The sequence below is a fragment of the Curcuma longa genome, chromosome 20, assembly GCF_044706935.1.
Source record: "Curcuma longa cultivar G26 ecotype Majalengka, Jawa Barat chromosome 20, ITB_CL_G26_1.1, whole genome shotgun sequence".
Lineage (NCBI taxonomy): Eukaryota > Viridiplantae > Streptophyta > Magnoliopsida > Zingiberales > Zingiberaceae > Curcuma > Curcuma longa.
Window position 1 is genome coordinate 3,917,339 of NC_133880.1, and position 19,070 is coordinate 3,936,408.

Genomic DNA, 19,070 nt, shown 5'->3' on the forward strand with positions numbered 1-19,070 from the left:
ATTAATCGTGATCAATTTTGATAAATTTTATATTACATGAGTTTATTTGTAAATTATTCACAAATTTTGTTCCTAAAATATTAATAGGTCAAGCTCATCAAATTTATTTATTATAAATCTTTTTATATTATAATGAACATAAATAGATTTTATCAAATCAAATACTAAACAAAGGTAGTAATACATCCACTCCTTTGCTACAATTTCGAACTATTATCCGATTTTGACGTGGAAATTTAATTGAAAAAAGAAGAGGCAAAAAAAATATTTTATTAGAAAAGAGAGAAAAGATCTGCAGCAAATATAAATTATTTATTATTAATTAAAAATAAATAAATCTCGTGGCGGGGAGGCGGACGACGGGGGTGGATTTGGTTGTTCGGGAGCGCAGCCGGCCAGGGAGTGGCTGCGATGGCGCCACGTCGGACCCTATCGATACCCGATTTCATGTCACTCATACTTTCTGACGTGGCCCGTTCCCTCCTCCCTCGATCCACTGCTTCCTCTGAACCATGATACACATGTATCCGATTTGTAGAACAGTTTCCGAAGTGGACCCCTCTTATCGGTGATTCGTGAGTGGGTCTGTTTGCCGTACGGTGACTCGGCCTATGGATCCGCTCATCCGCACCCGCCCTGGTCCTGAGATATTTCTCACGGCCACCGATTTCCTCCACTTCCACGAAAAGATCTCGTTCTTCCTCTTCGTCTCGTCTCTAGGGCGGCGCGATGCACGTCGACGCGGGGAGAACCGAGGATGGGAGACGGCCGGAGGCTTTGTGTGGCGCGGCGGCGGACGACGCCGGAGGCAGGAGGGGGAGCGCTGCTGCAGACCCCAGCTCGGAGCGGCAGGTGATCCGGTGGGAGAAGTTTCTCCCCCGGCGATCCCTTCGCGTCCTCCTCGTCGAGCAGGACGATTCTACGCGGCACATCGTCGCCGCCCTCCTCCGAAAATGCAGCTATCACGGTTTCTCTCCTCCTCCAGGTATGATTGGCGGGCTTCCCTGCGGTTTTGGCGATTGAAATTGGTGGTGGTTGGTTGCAGTCGCGGTGGCGGCGGATGGACTCAAGGCTTGGGAGGTATTGAGGGAGAAGCGCTACAACTTGGACCTTGTGCTCACCGAGGTAGAGATGCCTTCGCTTTCTGGGATCGGGCTCCTCTCGAGAATCGTGGCTGCTGAGGAGTGTAGAAACATTCCGGTTATAAGTAAGTCGTCATACAGGTCGATTCAAATTTCCAGTAGTCTGGTAGTTGATGGTCTTATGCAAGATTTGTCGTCCATCATGCCTAAACTTTGGTTTTCGGAGAAGAGTGATCCAAAATGTCAACTTTATCTTTAATCGTAATTATTTGGTGATATAATTGTTTTCCTGTTTTCAATTGAATCTTTCTATACTGGTCTGTCAACTAGTGAAGATGTTGGAGAAGTCAATCGAATTGCAATCTCATTGTAGAATGTAGTGGTGGATCTCTTTTTCTTGAAATATTAACATGAAAGAAATGAGTTTCCCATTGTCATGATAAGTTAGAGAATCAAAGGTAAACAACGTCCTGCCATATATTTGAGTCTTCCTGTTGTTATATCTACGGTTCTTTCTTATACAGTGATGTCTGCTCAAGATTCCATTGGTGTAGTCCTGAAGTGCATGCTAAAGGGTGCTGTGGATTTTTTGGTGAAACCAGTACGGAAGAATGAGTTACGAAACTTATGGCAGCATGTTTGGAGGAGGCATTGTGTAGGTTTATGTACTTATTAGCAATTGATTCCTAGAGGTCGAATCCAATTAGCTTGTGAAATATCTGAGGGAAGGTTGCTTGTTTCATGCAGTTGATTAATTCTTCAAATGCCTCTGACAATAATGCTGCGGCTAGCAATCATTTGAGTACCAATATTGTTGTTGGATCCAAGACTGGGGAAAACAGTGATGATGGTGATGTTCAGGTAAGTAAATCTGCTATGTTGTTGTCCAAATAACTGCAAAGATCTGTCAAGGATGATTAATTGTTGTTCCTCTACAAAATATTGACAGAATATTTTTGTTTGCTTTGATCTCACTATTTTCACTTTCATATGTTTATCAGAGTTCTGGCAGTAACCCAGATGTACAAAGCAAAAGTGTGAAAAAACAGATGGAAACACTCCCAGATATGGTGAGAAACATTTCCAAAGAATCTAATCCAAAGACAATTATGGAAAACAAGTTGAGCAATAACGGTGAGGGAAGAGGTTATGAAACATACTTGCTTATTACATCTTTTCTGGATGAGGAATCTAAGCGCGACTTCTTATTCTGGTTAATTCCTTTTCAGATAAAACTTATGAGCCCACAATCAAACTAAGTCATTCAGATCTAGAGGTCTCATTAACTGGGGCCAGAGAGGAAAATAATATTTTGTTCAATAAACCAATATATAGGGAGGAAGCAGTACGTCTGAGGTTTCAAGAGGGTGAGGATGCTGATTTGAAACCAAATTGTCAACCTAATGGAATGCATGAATCTTCCTACAATGTGAAAGAGTTTATTGAGCCAATAGCCAGTGGCAGCTGGAAATATGCTGCTTTAAAAAGAGTTTCTTTTACAGATGCACCAGGTGAAGCTTCATCATCTTCTCATGGTAGAAGTATTTCTGAGTTGGATTCCTCCAAGCTACTAGATCTTACTCTGAGAAGATCACTGCAGAATGGCTATGTCAATCCAGAGTTCAGAAAAAATCACGTGTTGAACCATTCTAATGCCTCTGCCTTTTCAAAGTAATCATTTTATAAATTCCCTTCTTTTTCCAGCTTCTACTTCATACATACTTAAAGCCTATTTTCTTTTAGTTCTCAAGTCTACCTGTAAGCCATACACTTAACTCTTTTTTACTTTGATTATTTAACTCAGACCACTAAGTAATTGATAAAGGGTGGTACGCTGATTTTATTTATATATTTGTTTCTAGGATGAAGGCATCCATCAATCCTAAGTAGTCATTTTAAGTTTCTAATGAGTTACCATGTTAATCAAATCCTTATTTTCTTTTCAACGCTTAGTACCAGAATAAACTTCTCCACCAGAGATTGACCTATAAAAAGCAAGTCAAGAAAAATCTTGTTGATTGTAAGTGTGCACCCGCATTGGAAAATTGTTTTCTCAGTCCCTTGATCCAGTAAAAATTTCTACAATATGTGAAAATAAAGCTTATTTTCCCTAGGCAAATATATATGATTTCCCCATTTCATAAGAATTGTTATTAACAATGTGTACAATTATTTTAATTTTGTTATCTATGAGCATGGTCATGGTTTCATATATGTACCGAATACTATAGAAATTCTATATTTACTGATATTGATGTACCAGATTCAAGTACCTATCCTGTTAGTATTTCATTCTATAATCTATTTGGAGTTTATTTTTTTCTCACTGGTACGTAGTTAGATTTTCTATGAATCTTGATTTATCATTGCTTTCCCTCCCTTTATAGACTACATAAGATTTTGCCTAACTTCCTTCTGTTGTGAATTTTCCGTGTCAAGTTATACATTGGTTATAATTATCTGCATTTTATGCCAATTGAGTCGCCCATACATGATCTGTGTGTGGAATAGAAATGGTATTCTTGTAGGTTTAGTATACCTATAGTCTAATTTAGTTGCTTTAAACAGCATTACTCATTCTGTAATAGATAATTGTATTTATTCTAATTCTATAGCTTGATCTGCTTGGGAAGGAAGACCATCAAAATTCTCTGGCCAGTTCTAATTGAAATTTACTCTGTGATGTCAGCTCGTACTTGTTTGATTCTGAAACAACAATTGCTCACTATAATTGCTTCTACTATGTGGTTACTCCACAGCTGTGCTCATAAGTTGCCCTTCTACATAATTTTATCTTGCAGTATTTTGTGACTTTTATTCTTCATTTGTCATAGTGTTGTTTTAATTGTGAGAATATATAGCAAAAATTGGAAGCTCTTATTAGCGAGTTTGCCCTTATTGACATGCATTTATGAAAAATCCCCATCTCTTAGTTTACTAAGTATGGAGTTAGATATGGTTTTAATAACTTTAGATATGCAAGTTTCCACTCTTTCTAGATTTTCAATTAGGAAGTTTATTACTTAATGAACTGACAGATGTAATGTTTATTTTTTATTTTGAACATTTAGTAGAGCATTATGTTGGATGATGTGTCTTGTAGGTATGGCGACAAGAAGCAGTTTTCTCAAGAGCCTGTTTCTTCATCTTTATGCATTAAATCCATGGAACCTGCTGACAAAACCCGGTTAAATGTTATTAAACCCAGTCATTCTAATGAGAGAATTCTTTCCTTATATTCTAGAGAAATGCAATCATTTGATCGGGATAAAGCAATTGAAGCTTCCTTTCATTTCCAACTTTCCTCTGGTTACAACAAAGAGAATGATGGAATTGTCTTATCTAATCCAATACGAGATGGTTCTTCTGCTTCTCATCCCATTGATGTAGCTGATTCTGCGTGTCACCCTGTTCAATTAGGCTTTATGTCAATGCCAATTCCTGTCAAGGCAATTCCTTACCAACACTTTTCTGCGGGATATGGTACTATATTGCAGCCATTATTCTACCCAGGGACATCTTTTGATCCAAAAACTTCAACTTCCTTAGAAAAAATAACAGGTCAGGTTTGTACTGACGGAAATAGTCACCATGATAGTAATCTTGCAGACCATAGTCAGCATCTTGAATATCTTAGCCATGAAGAAAATTATAAACTCCACAATTGGAGGAGAGCTCAAGTTGAAGCCGAGGTAAGGGATTCACGAGATCCTCCTTTAGAACAAGTTGGTCCAAATGCCTTTTCTAGGCAGGATATTTATAAAGATTGTGGAGTCTCTGGTTGTAGCAAAACAACGGAAGCTGCTGTACATGCAGCTAGTGCTCGAGAGTGTGGGAATGAAAGTGGGGTTTGTAACTATATTCAAAGAGGTTTGGATGGTGATCGTTCTCAGCGAGAGGCTGCATTAATAAAGTTCCGCTTAAAAAGGAAAGACAGATGCTTTGAGAAAAAGGTAAATGGGCTATGTTGTGCACATGTTTATTTCATTAGTGCTTTCATAATGTTTAAGTTTGTAATTTGCATTGCAATGATATTGGAAGTTGTGAGTATAAAGGATTAGTTATTTGAAACACTTGCATAGCATCTCAAGCAAAAACCATCCCAATACTTAAGTTATGACAGGCATAAGTTACATGCAATTTTCCTCCAATTTGATTTAATTGTCTATGCCAGTAACTTTCTGTGAGAAATTAATATTTGAAAGAGGCCACAGAGCTATCTACTCTACAAACTCAACTTAAATTAACAAAGTTGTCTTATCAACTAATAAAATGCAGCAAGCAAAGGACATCAATCATGGTATTAAAAGACTTTTTGTCATTTTCTTGTAAGTAATATTTGAAAGAGGCCACAGGGCTATCTACTCTGCAAACTCAGCTTAAATTAACAAAGTTATCTTATTAGCTAATAAAATGCAGCAAGCAAAGGACATCAATCATTGTATTAAAAGTCTTTTTGTCATTTTCTTGTAAGTAGTATTAAGAGTACAGAATTGTTTGACATCTCCTGTATAGTAGTAAAATACTTAGTTCATGATATTAGTGGTAAGAATTTGTCATGTCTGTTACTTAAATACTGGATAATTACAACCTTTGTTTCATATTCTTGATTAACTAATTTTCTTCCTTAGTACAGTGTGAAAAGAGTAGAATGGAATCTGATTGTTGCATTTAAACATTCTTGGTTTGTAGTTTGCAGTGAATCGTCTCACTAGATCTTTAAAATAGATGAAAGTTCTCTTGGATCTTAAAATTTAATTAGTCATTCAATAAATTCCTGTTGTTAATATTCAACTATAAGGGTAAATTGTAAATTGTTCTAATTGTCACATCAGAGATCCCTTGTCAGTCTTAACATAAATTTATAACTGAAATTTGTCTAGCATACTCAAGTTTTTTTCCATGTATATATATATATATATTCAAAATCAAGTGTCACAGCTTTATCAAATCGGTAAACTACATGATCAGCTAAAAATAAAAAATTAACCTGAAAGTCATCTGATCATAGTTTCAATGAATACTTGTAGGGGGGAGCTCTTGGCAAGAAATGATTCAAATGTTCAAGAAATGTTACTTTAAGTTTTGGAAGAACTTTAAAATTATTTTATTTCCTAACTTGCAATATGTAATACCGTATTTTGTTCTCACAGGTTAGATACCACAGCAGGAAGAAACTTGCAGAACAGAGACCAAGAGTGAAAGGGCAATTTGTACGTCAAAAGTTTATAGATTTGACGACTACAACCGAAGCAGATGACTAAATGAATCTACTGACACTAAATGTTCTTCTAGAAGTGGTATTATCAGTCATGTTAACTGCTGGGTCGATGTGCTGACGTTCATATTGAGAATTCCAGATTTGATGTTTACTTGATTTTCTGTATGTTCTGTCAACCACCGACTTGCCAAGACTAGCAAAGCAGCTAAATCAGAAAAAATCACATATATATCATGCTAAATTTATCATAATCCGTAAGGCTCAAATTGACGCGAGTCTGGGTAGCAGTGCTCGTTATGTTTGGATAGATTTAACTTCTTGTATGCATAAGCAAATAGATGACTGAGGTTATTAAGTTATATGAGTATGATGGTATAATTCCAACACTTGGTCCACTTTTCATATCACTTGGACATGTGAGAGTCTTTCTAAAAGGAGCATCCTATCAGAAATACACGAGAAGGCTATGCCGAGTTTGTCGTGGTCTTTGAGGTGACCATCAAGTGTTTATACACTGCAGTTCCTACCTGTTGCTAAATTTAAGTAAGTTTGTATATTGATTCTGAGCTTTAGCATTATGTTGAATACTTATATCTTAGCCATTTCTCTAATTGTATTTATACTTTCTGAATTGAAGATACTTACATTATATGGGGCACTGCAAAAGGACAAATTATGGCATGGTCATGTACAGAATCTGCATTAGTTTACACTTTGTAGAAGAATAAATTTTGGTGTTTTGGAACCAGAAGTGCAGATTAATGCTCCAACGTGCCATGGGCTTTATTTATCCTTTTCTTTTCCAAGATATAATTAGTTTATAATCGCTACAGTTCACTGATTTACTGATCATCAAATGAATATTAGGAATTTTGGATAATTTTTCATGGTGTGTGATAGTTGTGCTAAAACCTTTTGAGAGTCTTAATGATCCATTTGTTTGCACTAAAGGCAGAATACACGTCTTAGGTCTTTCTTTTGTCTTTTTGAAAAAATAAGGGTCTTGTAAGGCTATTGCCAAACAATTTAGCCAAACAAAGCTCCTTGATGTTCCATGTACAGTACAAATAGGTTTATCTTTCAAAAACTTTTAATAAGCTTGTTTATTGATGAATCATCTTCCATTATTCTCAAGGCTTGTTCTAATGTTTCTTTCAATTAAGGTTTAAATTTTGGTAAATTCCATTCAAAAAACAATTATCATTATTGTTTAATTGATTGACCTACTTATATGACAGGCCAATGATCAGGATTAGGTAAGGTTGAATACTATAATCAGTCCTTATTTGATGCCTTTGACAAGTAGTGTTGGTTATTTTTAAAATCAATCTTATGGTAGAAGAATTCCAAGCACAAGATGACACTCCACATGTTGCCAATAAATGGTTTACCACTGATAAAGACCTTGATTGTCACTATAGAAGAAAAAGAAAAAAAATCAAAATCAAAAGGGTGTCTTAAATTATGCAAATCATCAAAAGAATATTTTTTATAAAAAAAGTCAAAAGAGTGTTCCACTAAATGTTTTGTACTAAAAATATCTCTTATTTCAAGATTGTTAACTGTTATAATATGAAATTTTGATTATTTTATTTTAATCAAAATTATTATACATATCTTTATCAATTTTGTTAAAATTATTTAAACTTCATTAAGATCGTTTTAAGTTGGTCAAAATTATTTTAAAATAATTATAGTAGCTATCTAATTAGGTAGCTACACAGTTGTAGTTGAACTCTAAATTATAAACTCTAAAACTCTTGAACTTTAAAAAACCTTGAACATTATTATATCGAAATATTCTTTATCAACTCGATCAAAATTGTTTAAACTTTATCAAAATTATTTTAAAATAATTATAGTGCTACTTAAATAGTTGCTATATGAGTTGTATTAATTACTACAATACTACAAGAGTGTTATATTAGTAAATTACATTGTTGTAATCTGAAAGTGACCAGCTCGGTCCCACAGAAGTTTCCCACCGGCCACCAGGGTAAATCGGGAAACGCACGCAGCGGCCAACTCAGATATTGCGATCCCCATTTGGAGGAAAATTTCTGCAAATACGCCGTAACTGGGGATCGAACCGCGGGTGTCTGGGTGACAATTTGAATGTCTTACCGCGGCACCATAGCCCCGGGGACTACAAGAGTGTTATATTAGTTATTACATGTTGTTGTAATAGCTAATCGTAGCTATTATAATAACGTTGAAAGTAAGCGTTGTCACAACGTTATAACAGTTACTTTGTAGTTATTATACGTTGTAACAACTACAGCAACACTGAAAGTAATCGTTTTTTCTAGATAAAACATATGGTGGGGCACGATTTTTACAAAGAGATGCTCATTTAAAAATTCATTAAATGTGGGATGTCCTTTTGATTTTTGCTCAAAAGAAATCTCTATCTAATCACATCACAGTAAGTTTTCCAGTTTTACTAGAGAGTTATTTCACTTGGGTCCAAATAGCAAAATGGCAGAGCCAATATTTTTATATGGAAAGATGAAAAGGACAGCAAGAGTAAGCACATATGCTGCTCTTTTTTTACATTAAATCTGTGACCAAAGTGTGTTCTAATACAACTTACAGATAAGGAGGGCTTGATGTTGCACTGTGATGGTTAGAGGAGGAACACAGCCTTATCTGCACTATCATGTAAATGATCAGTCCTTTTCCTCCTCCTCTTCTTCTGCCTAACTTTTCTCATCATGTTTATTGTGAAAGAATCTCTCCCTCTCTCTCTCTTTCTCTCTCACCTATTGATTGCATGCACCCATTCCATCACCTGTTACCTCAGCTTTCTTTATATGCAACCAACAAGTGCTGTGAATAAATGCAATGAATAATCTCTTCACATTCTTGCAGGTTTTAGAAGCCTGAAAAATGACCATCTACTGGCTGCTGAACTATTTGGAGCTCTGTGGTCACAGGCAAGGCACTCTCATTCATCAAGTTCCTGTCATATGTATGTTCAAGAACAAATCAGTTAGCTGAAGCAAACTGCAAAAGATTGGAAAAGGTTTATTATTGTTTTCAAGAAATGGATAGGACACACTGAACACTGAGAAAAGTGGGGCTTTTAATATGCAATTACTAGCTTTTATGTCTGTTCCTTTGTGATAAGAAGAGCTAGTGGTCCATGATGAGCCACAATAGAAACTTTTAGTTGAGACCTTGTCGTCTCTGAAACTAGATGGAGCCCTTAAGTGATTTTTATATGAATTGATGGGAGATTTTCGCGGCAACTATGCCCGTGACAATTGCTGAAGCTGATGTTGATGTGTGAAAGAATCATACTCTCTTGGTCGAGAAGCCCAAAGGGAGCTAAGAGCTCGGAGTCGACTGTGGTACTCCCCGATGGCCAAGAAGCACCTTGCGGCTTGCCGTATCGTTAGAATTCGATGCATCTGGTGCAGGCTTTGCTGCCTTAAATTATCAGCCTAGATAAATTACAAACAAGGGAATCATAAGTTGCAGTATTTATATATATTGTCTCAACAAAAACTCTAATTATTGTGACTTGCATATTTGAAGGTTTCCTTATCTGCCTAACAGATAATATGATTGGTTGTACTCTTGGGAAAGAGGAAAAGGAAAGAAAGATTCGAAGGTTCATGATTTCAGTTAGATCAATCATGCTGAAATTATTGTATCTGTCCCATTGAAGAAGAAAGAAGAGACAGAAGGATATGTGATCTGTGTGTCCCATCTCCCAAGGAAAGATTATCATGAAGAGAGAACTGAATTATAATAATTCATAGCTTTGATTGGCTGCATCCAAGAAGCAAAAGAGAGGTTGTTGGGTCCCTTTCTTAGTACTATGGACAGATAGCAACATCTGAAAGCACTTGAACATTAAAAATGTACAAGTGGCTTTCCATCTTGATGGGCAAGCACCAAGTATCCAAGAAGATGAAGATACATAGCACATAATGGGAAAGAAAAGTGAGCAAAAGACACTGGCTATGAGACAAAATTAAGGACAATGGATGATTCTTCTAATTGCCTTGCCTTATGACAATGCAACAAATGTACTTGAATGCATGTTTCAGGACCACTTTTGAATAGGTGTTGGGATTGCAAGAATAGCCAAACCTTGAGCAAGCTTTCTACTTCTCATGAATGCCAAACTAGTTACCATTCATTGCTTGAACACACACACACATATATATAGATAGAAGGGAGTACCTGTCTCACAAATCCCTCAAGGTTGGCAAACTTCCCTACCGCGACGGCCATGTGACCCGTATAAGTCCCAACATTTGCACTTTCGATGAGCGAGTCACCGGCCACAGTGTTTGCAAGTGAGTGTTGGAATTGCTCGAGTCCTTGGAATAATGCCTCCTCGGCTTGTTGAGAAGATTGTTGGAGGTTATACAACCCCACTAGCTGTCCTTCAGTCAAAGGATCGAGTTGTGGCATTATGACCTGAATTTATTTAAATATAGATGATAATATATGTTATAAGATATCGAGTTCACTAATTAGTATGATAAAGACTTAGCTATTATTGTTACTGAGATATAAGAAGGCACCCTTAGAAGCTCAGATGGTTTGAACCCTCCCATCCATAGGAAACACCTCTCCGCCGGAGTCGCCCACATGCCGGTTATGATGTGGAAGACATCCAACTTGGCTGCAGTTGCTTTGAGCTGGAACAGTTGATCATAGTGCGTGAGGCATTTGTCTACTATGGCTCTGAGATCTGCATCAGGGAGATGGACCTCCAAACCTTGCCGGAGTTCCATCGTGTTCTTGCAGCCCTCATCCAACCAACGAGAGTACTCCATATCAAACACTGCTGCATATATAACAACAATTCCATGAGCCTCAATTACTGTTGATCTCATTCTACCATTGCACTGCTGGTGTATACTTGCAAGCAAACTCATACCAGAGCTGACATTTCCATCTGTGCCACATCCTCCCAAGAACATGCCCTGCAAGTTAAACAAAGTATTAATTCAGATTGAAAGTTTGATCACTAATTCCATGGAGAGAGTATAAATCTTTAAACAAAGAAGAACTGTGCCTGTGCCCGAGCTCTCTGGAGATCTTGCTCCAGTTGAGTAAGTTTTATTCTGCTGGATTCTAGTTGTTGGATGTAAGCCTGCCATTTCCAACCAGATATATTTTCAGAAACTGAAAAGAAAAAGAAAACACTACTGTAGTAAACCTTCTTTCTTAGACGGCTCTTTTTGGCTGCTTCTCTATTCTGAGCTAAGCGTTTTAATGTCTGCAGGGAGTAGTAATAAATGGATCAAAGATGAGAAGCATATTCTTCAGAGAGAGAGAGAGAGAGAGAGAGAGAGAGAGACCTTTGGATCGACTGCTTTGCCATCTTTATCTGAAGTAGAACCAACCAATCTTCTCTGCCACACGAAAAACAAGCCAAATAATGTTGTTAAGGGGGAGAAAAAAAGACGTGCATGCATTAGCTGCAAATGCTGTAGTTGTGTTGCATACTTCTTCTCAACAGTTTGCCTTAGAACTTACTTAAAGGTCTCTTGGAGTTTGTGAGATTGGATGGCTAAACTAAAAGAGAAAAGGGCTTGATGTGTCTTTATGCTTTGAGGTATGGCAGGATTTGTAGCCTCCAGAAGTGGCAGCGAGAATTAAGGTTTCATATAAGCAAAAAAAAAGAAGAAAAGAAAAGAAAAGAAATCATCATGCATGCCTTTTCTTGGGTTTTCAGCTTCTGGTTTGTCTGAGGAGAATCACTCGCCATCTCTTCCTTCTGCTTCCCAAACAGCTCCGAGGAAGCCTTTCTGCTCCCTGGGGACTCCTCTGAGTCCATTTGGGAAATTGTGTTCTGCACTGACCCTGAATCAGTGCTCCCTTCAGTCTGCGAATCGTAGCAGCTAGCTTCAATTTCCTGCTTTGTGTAAATACTTGTAAAGAAATGAAAACCAGTCAAAAGTGGTGCATGCATACCTTGGAAACCTGTTGGAATCTGATTGGCCATGAGGGGAAGATATCAAGAGTTGGGGGTCTGCTTGTGCAGAAAGCTGCAGGAAGAAGAAATTAAAGAGCCAAATCAGAAGAAAAAGAATAAAGACTCAAAGTGTCAGCTGAAATGTTTCAAAAGGGAACAGTATCACACTGTTCATGTTCTTTGTGATCCATGCTTTAACGCCGACTACTACAACCTTTTAGGGTAGGGTGCCATTTCAGGCCTCCTCCATGTCTGCGTTGGACTACACAAAGCCTAAACAATGATGATGATTAATATCTTGCTTACACGTTTTGTCTTGATCACTTGTGATTCCTGCAACTCCATGCATGAGAGCCTCTTCCAGCTCCCCAAAGTAAGCAGCTCCCTCCTGGTCACTGGATCGAGGTACAAGGAAGATGAACTTGGTATATATATAACAAGTTAGTTAATTTTTAGGAAGAAAAGGAAAACAAAAAAGTACAAGAAGTTTGTAGCCATGAGCTGATTATTTGGAAGGCCAGTATGATCGCCCTCTCCTTGATTACTTGCCATCCAAGATCATCCTGCAAAACCTCGCCTTCATGTGACGTAGCTGCTTCTGCAGCGAGAGAACAGAAGAAGCAAGAAGGGAAACAAAGATCATGGAGAAAATTAAATGAAGAACTGCAAGAACAATCAGAATCATATATAGCTAAGAGATCGATAGTATCTAGCTAGCACTTCACTTCTCTTCTAAAGTTGGGAATTGACTGCACATCCTCTCGTCTAAAGTTGGCTCTTTGCAGGAAGAATTAATTCCTGCAATAATTCCACCTTCAAAAACTAATCTTTTATTGCAGAAGATCATCCTCCTCGTGGACTTCTCTCCCCAGAGGTGGGACCTGAAAGCAAAGGGGAACAGGTGCAACTGGTCACTGACTCCTCCAATTGCACCTCCATTTTCATAAACAATATTAGAACAATATCAAAATATATGGATGAACTGTACAATTTAACTAATTAAACTAGGGCAATTAATAAGTGTGTGTAATGCATGTGTTTTGCTGTCGACTAAAACACAAGTTTCCCACAATTCTAACGCCAACTTCCAATTGGCAATCAGAGGTCCTTATCAGGAAATGGGACTTAATTGCTTGGTGGCATTATGCTGTATGTATCTCCTTGCCGACCCAAAGATACTTCCCTTTCTATAAACAGATAGATCATAGCTTTAAATATTAGGGTTCTTCGGAGCATGACACTCTTTTCAAATTAAGGTCTAAGTATAATAAGTTGAGCATTAATTTTAAGGCACAGCTAGTACTCATTATTTCCATTTGCTCAGAAACACAGTTTTGGTTGTGAAACTTGCCACACTATCCCAATCATTCTCCATGATTGGGCATTAGCTAAACTAAAACTTAGATTAGGTAAAGAAGCTAGATGATCAAGAATAATTTCACAAGCTAGTTTGATCGAAGTTTAGGTACACTATATATATATATATATATACACATAGAGTTTCATTTGGGCTTAGGATTGAGATGAAACACGTACACATATTTTTCATGCCAAAGTTATTTAATTACTTATAATTTGGCACGTTCATTTTATAATTCATTTTTGTGTCAGTCAAGGCAATTAAGTCTATTGGACTAAATTAAATGGATCGATCATGCAAATAACACGAGTCAAATGTAGCTAGCATTTATATAAAATATCGAGTTTTTATTATTATGAAAACTAAATATTCCTACTAACCAATTCTTTATACTATATTTCTTATTTATATATATAAGGATGCACCTATCTTGGCCCGATCTTGATCAGCTAGCCATAGTCATCGTGCTATGTCACCCTTAGCTTGAGCTATCGAGCCTGAGTGACAATAGCTCGAATGGTTGTGCAAGTGGGTTGTGAGCATCGAATAGTTGCACGAGTTCGAGTGGATTGTGAGTGATGAACTCCGAAGCACCCAAGCTACCAAACCTAACCACCCGACCTCAAGCACTTGAATTGTTGAACCCGAGTGCTAAGTGTCAAACGCCCTAGTGCCCGAGCACTCCGAATCTCGAGTGCACCTCGGATCCTAAGTGCTAATTATGATAAGAATATTATTCTATGATATCTCACTTATCTATTTCTTTTCCTTTCGAGTCTGACTTAATATCAGAAGGAACTCATCGGATAATTCTTTAAAAATAATAATAAAAGATAATCTATTCCTTAAATATTATATTCAGGGAATCAAATACACTCATTACTTGATTTAATTAGGTAGGACATTAGGTAAATTCAACAGAACTTACAAAGCCATGCACAACTTCCACACTATTCAATTTATATGTATTTCTTTATCTGTTCCACCTTAAAACAGGTAAATAACTAGTATTATCCAAACTGTTACAAAAGGGAGAAAGAAAAAGACATTTGATACATTCTACTCTCGATCAGTTAAATGATTTACAACTCTAAATTGGTATGCTCATCACTAGCTTCTATAGATTCAAATGATCAGTACTGAATTGCTGCTTGAAGCTCCTCTATTCACATACATTTACTTGGGAGAGCCCTCATGGCTAGCTCCATCAAGGCAGATTCCAAGCAGCCACAGAGCAACCTTTCCTAGCCGATCGAGCGATCGATCGATCGATCGCCGGCGAGGTAATGTACAAGTGTGCCATGCTGAGAGGTTAGAGGTCTAAGATCGATCAGACACTGATGATGTTTGTTGCTTGAGTTCAGCTCAGAGCTTGCATTGCAATGTCTGATGGCGTCTAAGTATTACTGTCCTCTTGGAAAGCTCTGTATACAAAATCTCGAAAACGCCTCGAGTATTGCTTCGGGTCGACGGCGGATATGGAGGACGGATCGTGCTGAATGGACTTGTATGCGTGCTCGAGCTTCTTGCTGATATCGTAGTCTTGCAGTATGTCGATGATGCCGAAGATCAATACCACATCGAAGTATTCCCCTGTGGGCTCTCCGATCAGTTGCGGCTCGCCGTCGCTCCTTCTGACAGTTAGTTCAGCCTTGGCGGACATGTTCAGGCCTAGCCGGACGTTTCTCGACCTGCAACATCCATCAATGGTGACGCTCGCTCGAGCTACTAAGCTCATTCAACAATGTGATTGGCTATACCTGTTGGAATCGGAGAGGAATTGATCCTTTTCTAGTTTTGAAAGCTGAATTGAACCTTCAGATGGAGGGGTCTCTCTGGAGTATCGAAAATGGACGCCGACTAAGAGACTGTAATCCATGATCCTTTCTTGCTCGAGAAATTCACAATCCCTGTCGATTTGCCTGTAGAAAAGATCGATGTGAATGATCTCTTATCTTCATGCGCAAGAAGGTACGTAGTAATCGATAACGATACCTTTGGAACTCTTGAAACCAGGAACGGTGTAGTCGAAAGATGAAGTTGAGATCGAGATCTTTTAAGGTGGTGTTTTCGTTGATCTCCGACTCTGGCTTACTGGTCATGCGACCATGGGAAGATCCTTTGAGGTCGAAGCGCCTATGAATCGCAAACTCGGAACAGAACAAGTTCTCCATGATGACGAAACGGACCTAGATCGCCATTATACATGTCATGAACGTAAAATCTTTGTAATGGGGAAGTTGTGGAATTAGCTGACCTTCTTCTGTGCAGCTCCAGTTAACTTCACACAGTGAAGGCCAAAGAACTTGGTCACCAAACTCTTCTCGAATTTCCTCACGTAGCTGTAGTATGCTGGGAGCATTCTCAAAAGGACCTAGAACAACAATGAGGAAAATAAATAAATAAGAAGAAGAAGAAGAAGAAGAAGAAGAGCTGTCTCTGAAAAGATGCATGCATGCTCACTTTTACTTCAGATTTCTTCATCGTCTTTATCATGTATTTGTCATCGTTGGTCAAGTAGAAGAAGCTTCCACTCTTCCCAGGAGATGAGAGTTCTCTGAGTGCATCGTTTCCGCAAAGAGACAACATATAATCAGCTGGATCTACTTTGAACAGCCTGCAAAGTGTCCTGGACATTCAATTTAAGCATAATGGATCAACAAGTCTGAAGTAGGATGAGTAAGATTTATGTATACAAGAAGATAACAGAGTAGAATTGTTGCAGTAACCTGAACACCAAAGGGCAGTAGTCTTTCCACTTGAATTCGCAAGATTGATGTGGAGGTGTGTGCTTTGATCCTTCAGATGGAAACTTGGTCCACACTTTCTCTTTCGGATCGAAGGCCGACGATTTCAGCTCAGCTTGAGCGTGGCCTTGCTTGCCTACGGCATGCCTGTGACATCGAAACTTCGTCGGTGAGTTTTGAAGAACAAACAGATCAGGCTGATCGACATTTCCAGTGCTCCATGTTTCGAGCTTCATGATGTAACAATAATGGCGGGGAATCGTAAACATGTTCATGAGCAGTCGTGATTCTGCTTAATTGTCTGAACTCCAAAAACTATGAAACTAACTGAAACTTTGAAAGAGAAGAGCAAATTCTTCCGAAAGTGAAATGAACAATTAATGGAACAAATTCTACATTTTGAAAGAGAAGGTAGAAGAGCATAAGGATCTACGTACTGATGGTTTTACCTGATTCCAAGCTGGAGATTGAGCATGAGCTCGTAGTTCTTGTGCCCTTTGGTGATGGTCTCTCCTTGTTTCTTCGTCGGCCTCGGCGGCGCCCACGACCTGCGCGGCGGCCGGGAAGCTCTGTTTGCAGGCCTCTGTCTCATCCTTCGCGACGTCCATCGGGATGTCCCCGATGATGGTGTGCGTCCTCCCGTTGGACCTTCTGGGCGCCCCGCCGTGGCCGCTGATGTCCACCGACGCCCGCCTCTGCGGCCGGTCCGACGACGAAGACGACGGCCGCCACATCTCGACGTCCGACCAGTTGAGGACCTTCTGTGAGGGGAGCACGGACACGGTCTCTCCCGGAGCGATCTTGCACTCGCGGAGGTCGGCCGAGAAGGCTTCCTGCGGGTCCCGGGCGGCGGGGGAGGTCGCCGTCTGCGAGGGGTAGTACACGCCCTGCTGGATCCCGGCGTCGTCCTTGGTCCATACCCCGACGTAGAGGCTGCCGTCTGGCCACCGGTAGCTGCCGTTACCCTTGGGACACCCGCCTTCCCACCCGCCGTCGTACCTGCTGCCATTGGCGGAGACGAAGGTACCGCGGTTGTGGATGAGCCCGGCTGCCCACTGCCCCACGTACTCCGCCCCGCTGCTCCACACGTACCGGCCGTGGCCATCCTGGAGGCCGGAGCGCCACTCGCCGTCGTAGTAGTCCCCGTTGGAATAGGATTTCTTGCCGTGTCCGTGCTTGAGGTTCATGGACCAGTTGCCCCAGTAGGTGTCGCTGCTGGCGCCGGTGAAGATGCCGAAGCCGTCCATGAACCCGGCCTTGAACTCCCCCTCGTAGGTCGACCCCGACGGCCAGGAGAACTTCCCGCGGCCGGTGATTTTCCCGCGCCGCCACTCACCCTCGTACATGCACCCGTCGGTCCAGAGGAACTTGCCAGTGCCGTGGGGGACGCCGCCGGACCACTGGCCGGAGTAGTAGTCGCCGCTGGGGAGGACGAGCTCGGCTCGGTAGAGCTCCTCCTCCTCCGCCTCCGTCGACGCCGCCATCGAGGAGTCATCGTCGCCGCCCCAGCCGCGGGAGGAGGTGGAAGCAGAGTCGTCGTCCGCGGACATGGGGGACACCTGGCGGACCCGGCGCCGGCTGCCGGCCTGGTACACCTGCTGCGCTTTGCGGACCGCTGACTCCCACGACTTGGCGATGTTCTGCTGCCGCCGGTGCTCCTTGTACATTCTACTCCTTCGCCGTCGCCGTCGTCTCCCTCCCTCCTCCCTCCTACTCCTTCCCCATCGCGACGACCACCATTGCCGGAATCACTTACAGAGAACCAGAAACGGAACGAGAAATTATGCAAACGAGTTTTCCACAAATTAACGTGGAAAAAAATAAAGAAAGATTGCGATTAAAGACTAAGAAAGCCAAAATTGGGATGTCTGTTATCACAACCAAAAACTCTTTTCGCTTCATTGTTGTTCTTGATTTGCCATTCTTCTAATTTGAGCAATCCAATCCGGCCTAACAAATGGAAGGCGAGCCTAATTCTCGCCCGAACAAATCTCGTTTTCTTTTTCGGGCACACGAAGATCACTAAAAAATAAGACAAAATTACAATCTTGTGGCGATACTGTCGTGCACCCATTTCGCAACTCTCGTCTCGTCACAATCTTTTTGCAACTATTTTAAATTGAAGCCATGATTTGACGATTTCACGTATCCCGTTCAGCGAGAACGAGGAGGATGAAGTTGGTCAACGGTATCTATTAATGGATAGATTTGGGGGCACGCCGCCCGCGCGTGTTTGTGGTTTTCGCCGTGTCGATTTGGGTCGTCCATCCATGTCAGCTTGCTTTTTCCGGTTGCTAGATTTTGTGGCGCCATCTCGTGGACACGTCACTCGTATTCAATTAAATGGCGGGACGAAAAGTGAAAAATATCTCTCTCACTCTGAGGCTCTGTTTAGTTGGAAGGACGAAAATGAACATTGTTACGGTGATTTTTTTATTTATTTAAACATGAATTATTATTATTTATTTATTAGATGACAGATGAAATTATAAATTAATTTCTAATTTTTTTTTTGTATAAGTTCATCATATTCATTCTTGCAGTACCCTTTTCTAAGGATTTTTTTCCACGGTCAATTTCTTTCCTTCCCCTTCCATATATCTTACAAAGTAAACGGAACACGGAGCCTAAATATCTAAGGACGACGGTTTTGGCATTTGTTGTATGAGTAATGATAGATAGTATGAAAAATTGTAGCATGAATGTAGCATGACACACT

At 40.0% G+C, this 19,070-nt stretch overlaps 2 protein-coding genes and 1 pseudogene across 5 annotated transcripts; 1 reads left to right on the top strand and 2 right to left on the bottom strand.

Moving 5' to 3' along the window:
* Nucleotides 1–697: 697 nt before the first annotated feature.
* On the top strand, nucleotides 698–7,359 carry LOC141813269 (two-component response regulator-like APRR9). Its single transcript, XM_074701207.1, has 8 exons — nucleotides 698–967; nucleotides 1,046–1,207; nucleotides 1,607–1,737; nucleotides 1,830–1,943; nucleotides 2,084–2,216; nucleotides 2,312–2,753; nucleotides 4,186–5,035; nucleotides 6,236–7,359. The coding sequence occupies exons 1-8, from the start codon at nucleotides 730–732 to the stop codon at nucleotides 6,344–6,346; spliced, it is 2,181 nt and encodes a 726-aa protein (XP_074557308.1). The 5' UTR covers nucleotides 698–729; the 3' UTR covers nucleotides 6,347–7,359.
* A 1,469-nt stretch (nucleotides 7,360–8,828) lies between these two features.
* On the bottom strand, nucleotides 8,829–13,039 carry LOC141813123 (transcription factor TGA2.2-like). 4 transcript variants are annotated; one of them, XM_074701029.1, is made up of 13 exons: nucleotides 12,970–13,039; nucleotides 12,726–12,842; nucleotides 12,551–12,639; nucleotides 12,244–12,317; nucleotides 11,987–12,154; nucleotides 11,628–11,681; nucleotides 11,486–11,545; nucleotides 11,342–11,419; nucleotides 11,204–11,249; nucleotides 10,845–11,107; nucleotides 10,498–10,737; nucleotides 9,607–9,749; nucleotides 8,829–9,265 (listed from the first exon to the last, which is right to left on the bottom strand). In XM_074701029.1, exons 2-13 carry the CDS (start codon nucleotides 12,794–12,796, stop codon nucleotides 9,178–9,180), a joined length of 1,374 nt encoding a protein of 457 aa, XP_074557130.1. In that variant the 5' UTR covers nucleotides 12,797–12,842; nucleotides 12,970–13,039; the 3' UTR covers nucleotides 8,829–9,177. The 4 variants fall into 4 exon arrangements, with proteins under 4 accessions (XP_074557130.1, XP_074557127.1, XP_074557129.1 ...); XM_074701026.1 differs by having other exon boundaries at nucleotides 10,845–11,110; XM_074701028.1 differs by having other exon boundaries at nucleotides 10,845–11,110; nucleotides 12,726–12,807; nucleotides 12,970–13,021.
* A 1,961-nt stretch (nucleotides 13,040–15,000) lies between these two features.
* On the bottom strand, nucleotides 15,001–18,018 carry LOC141813595 (phosphatidylinositol 4-phosphate 5-kinase 6-like; annotated as a pseudogene).
* Nucleotides 18,019–19,070: the final 1,052 nt, after the last annotated feature.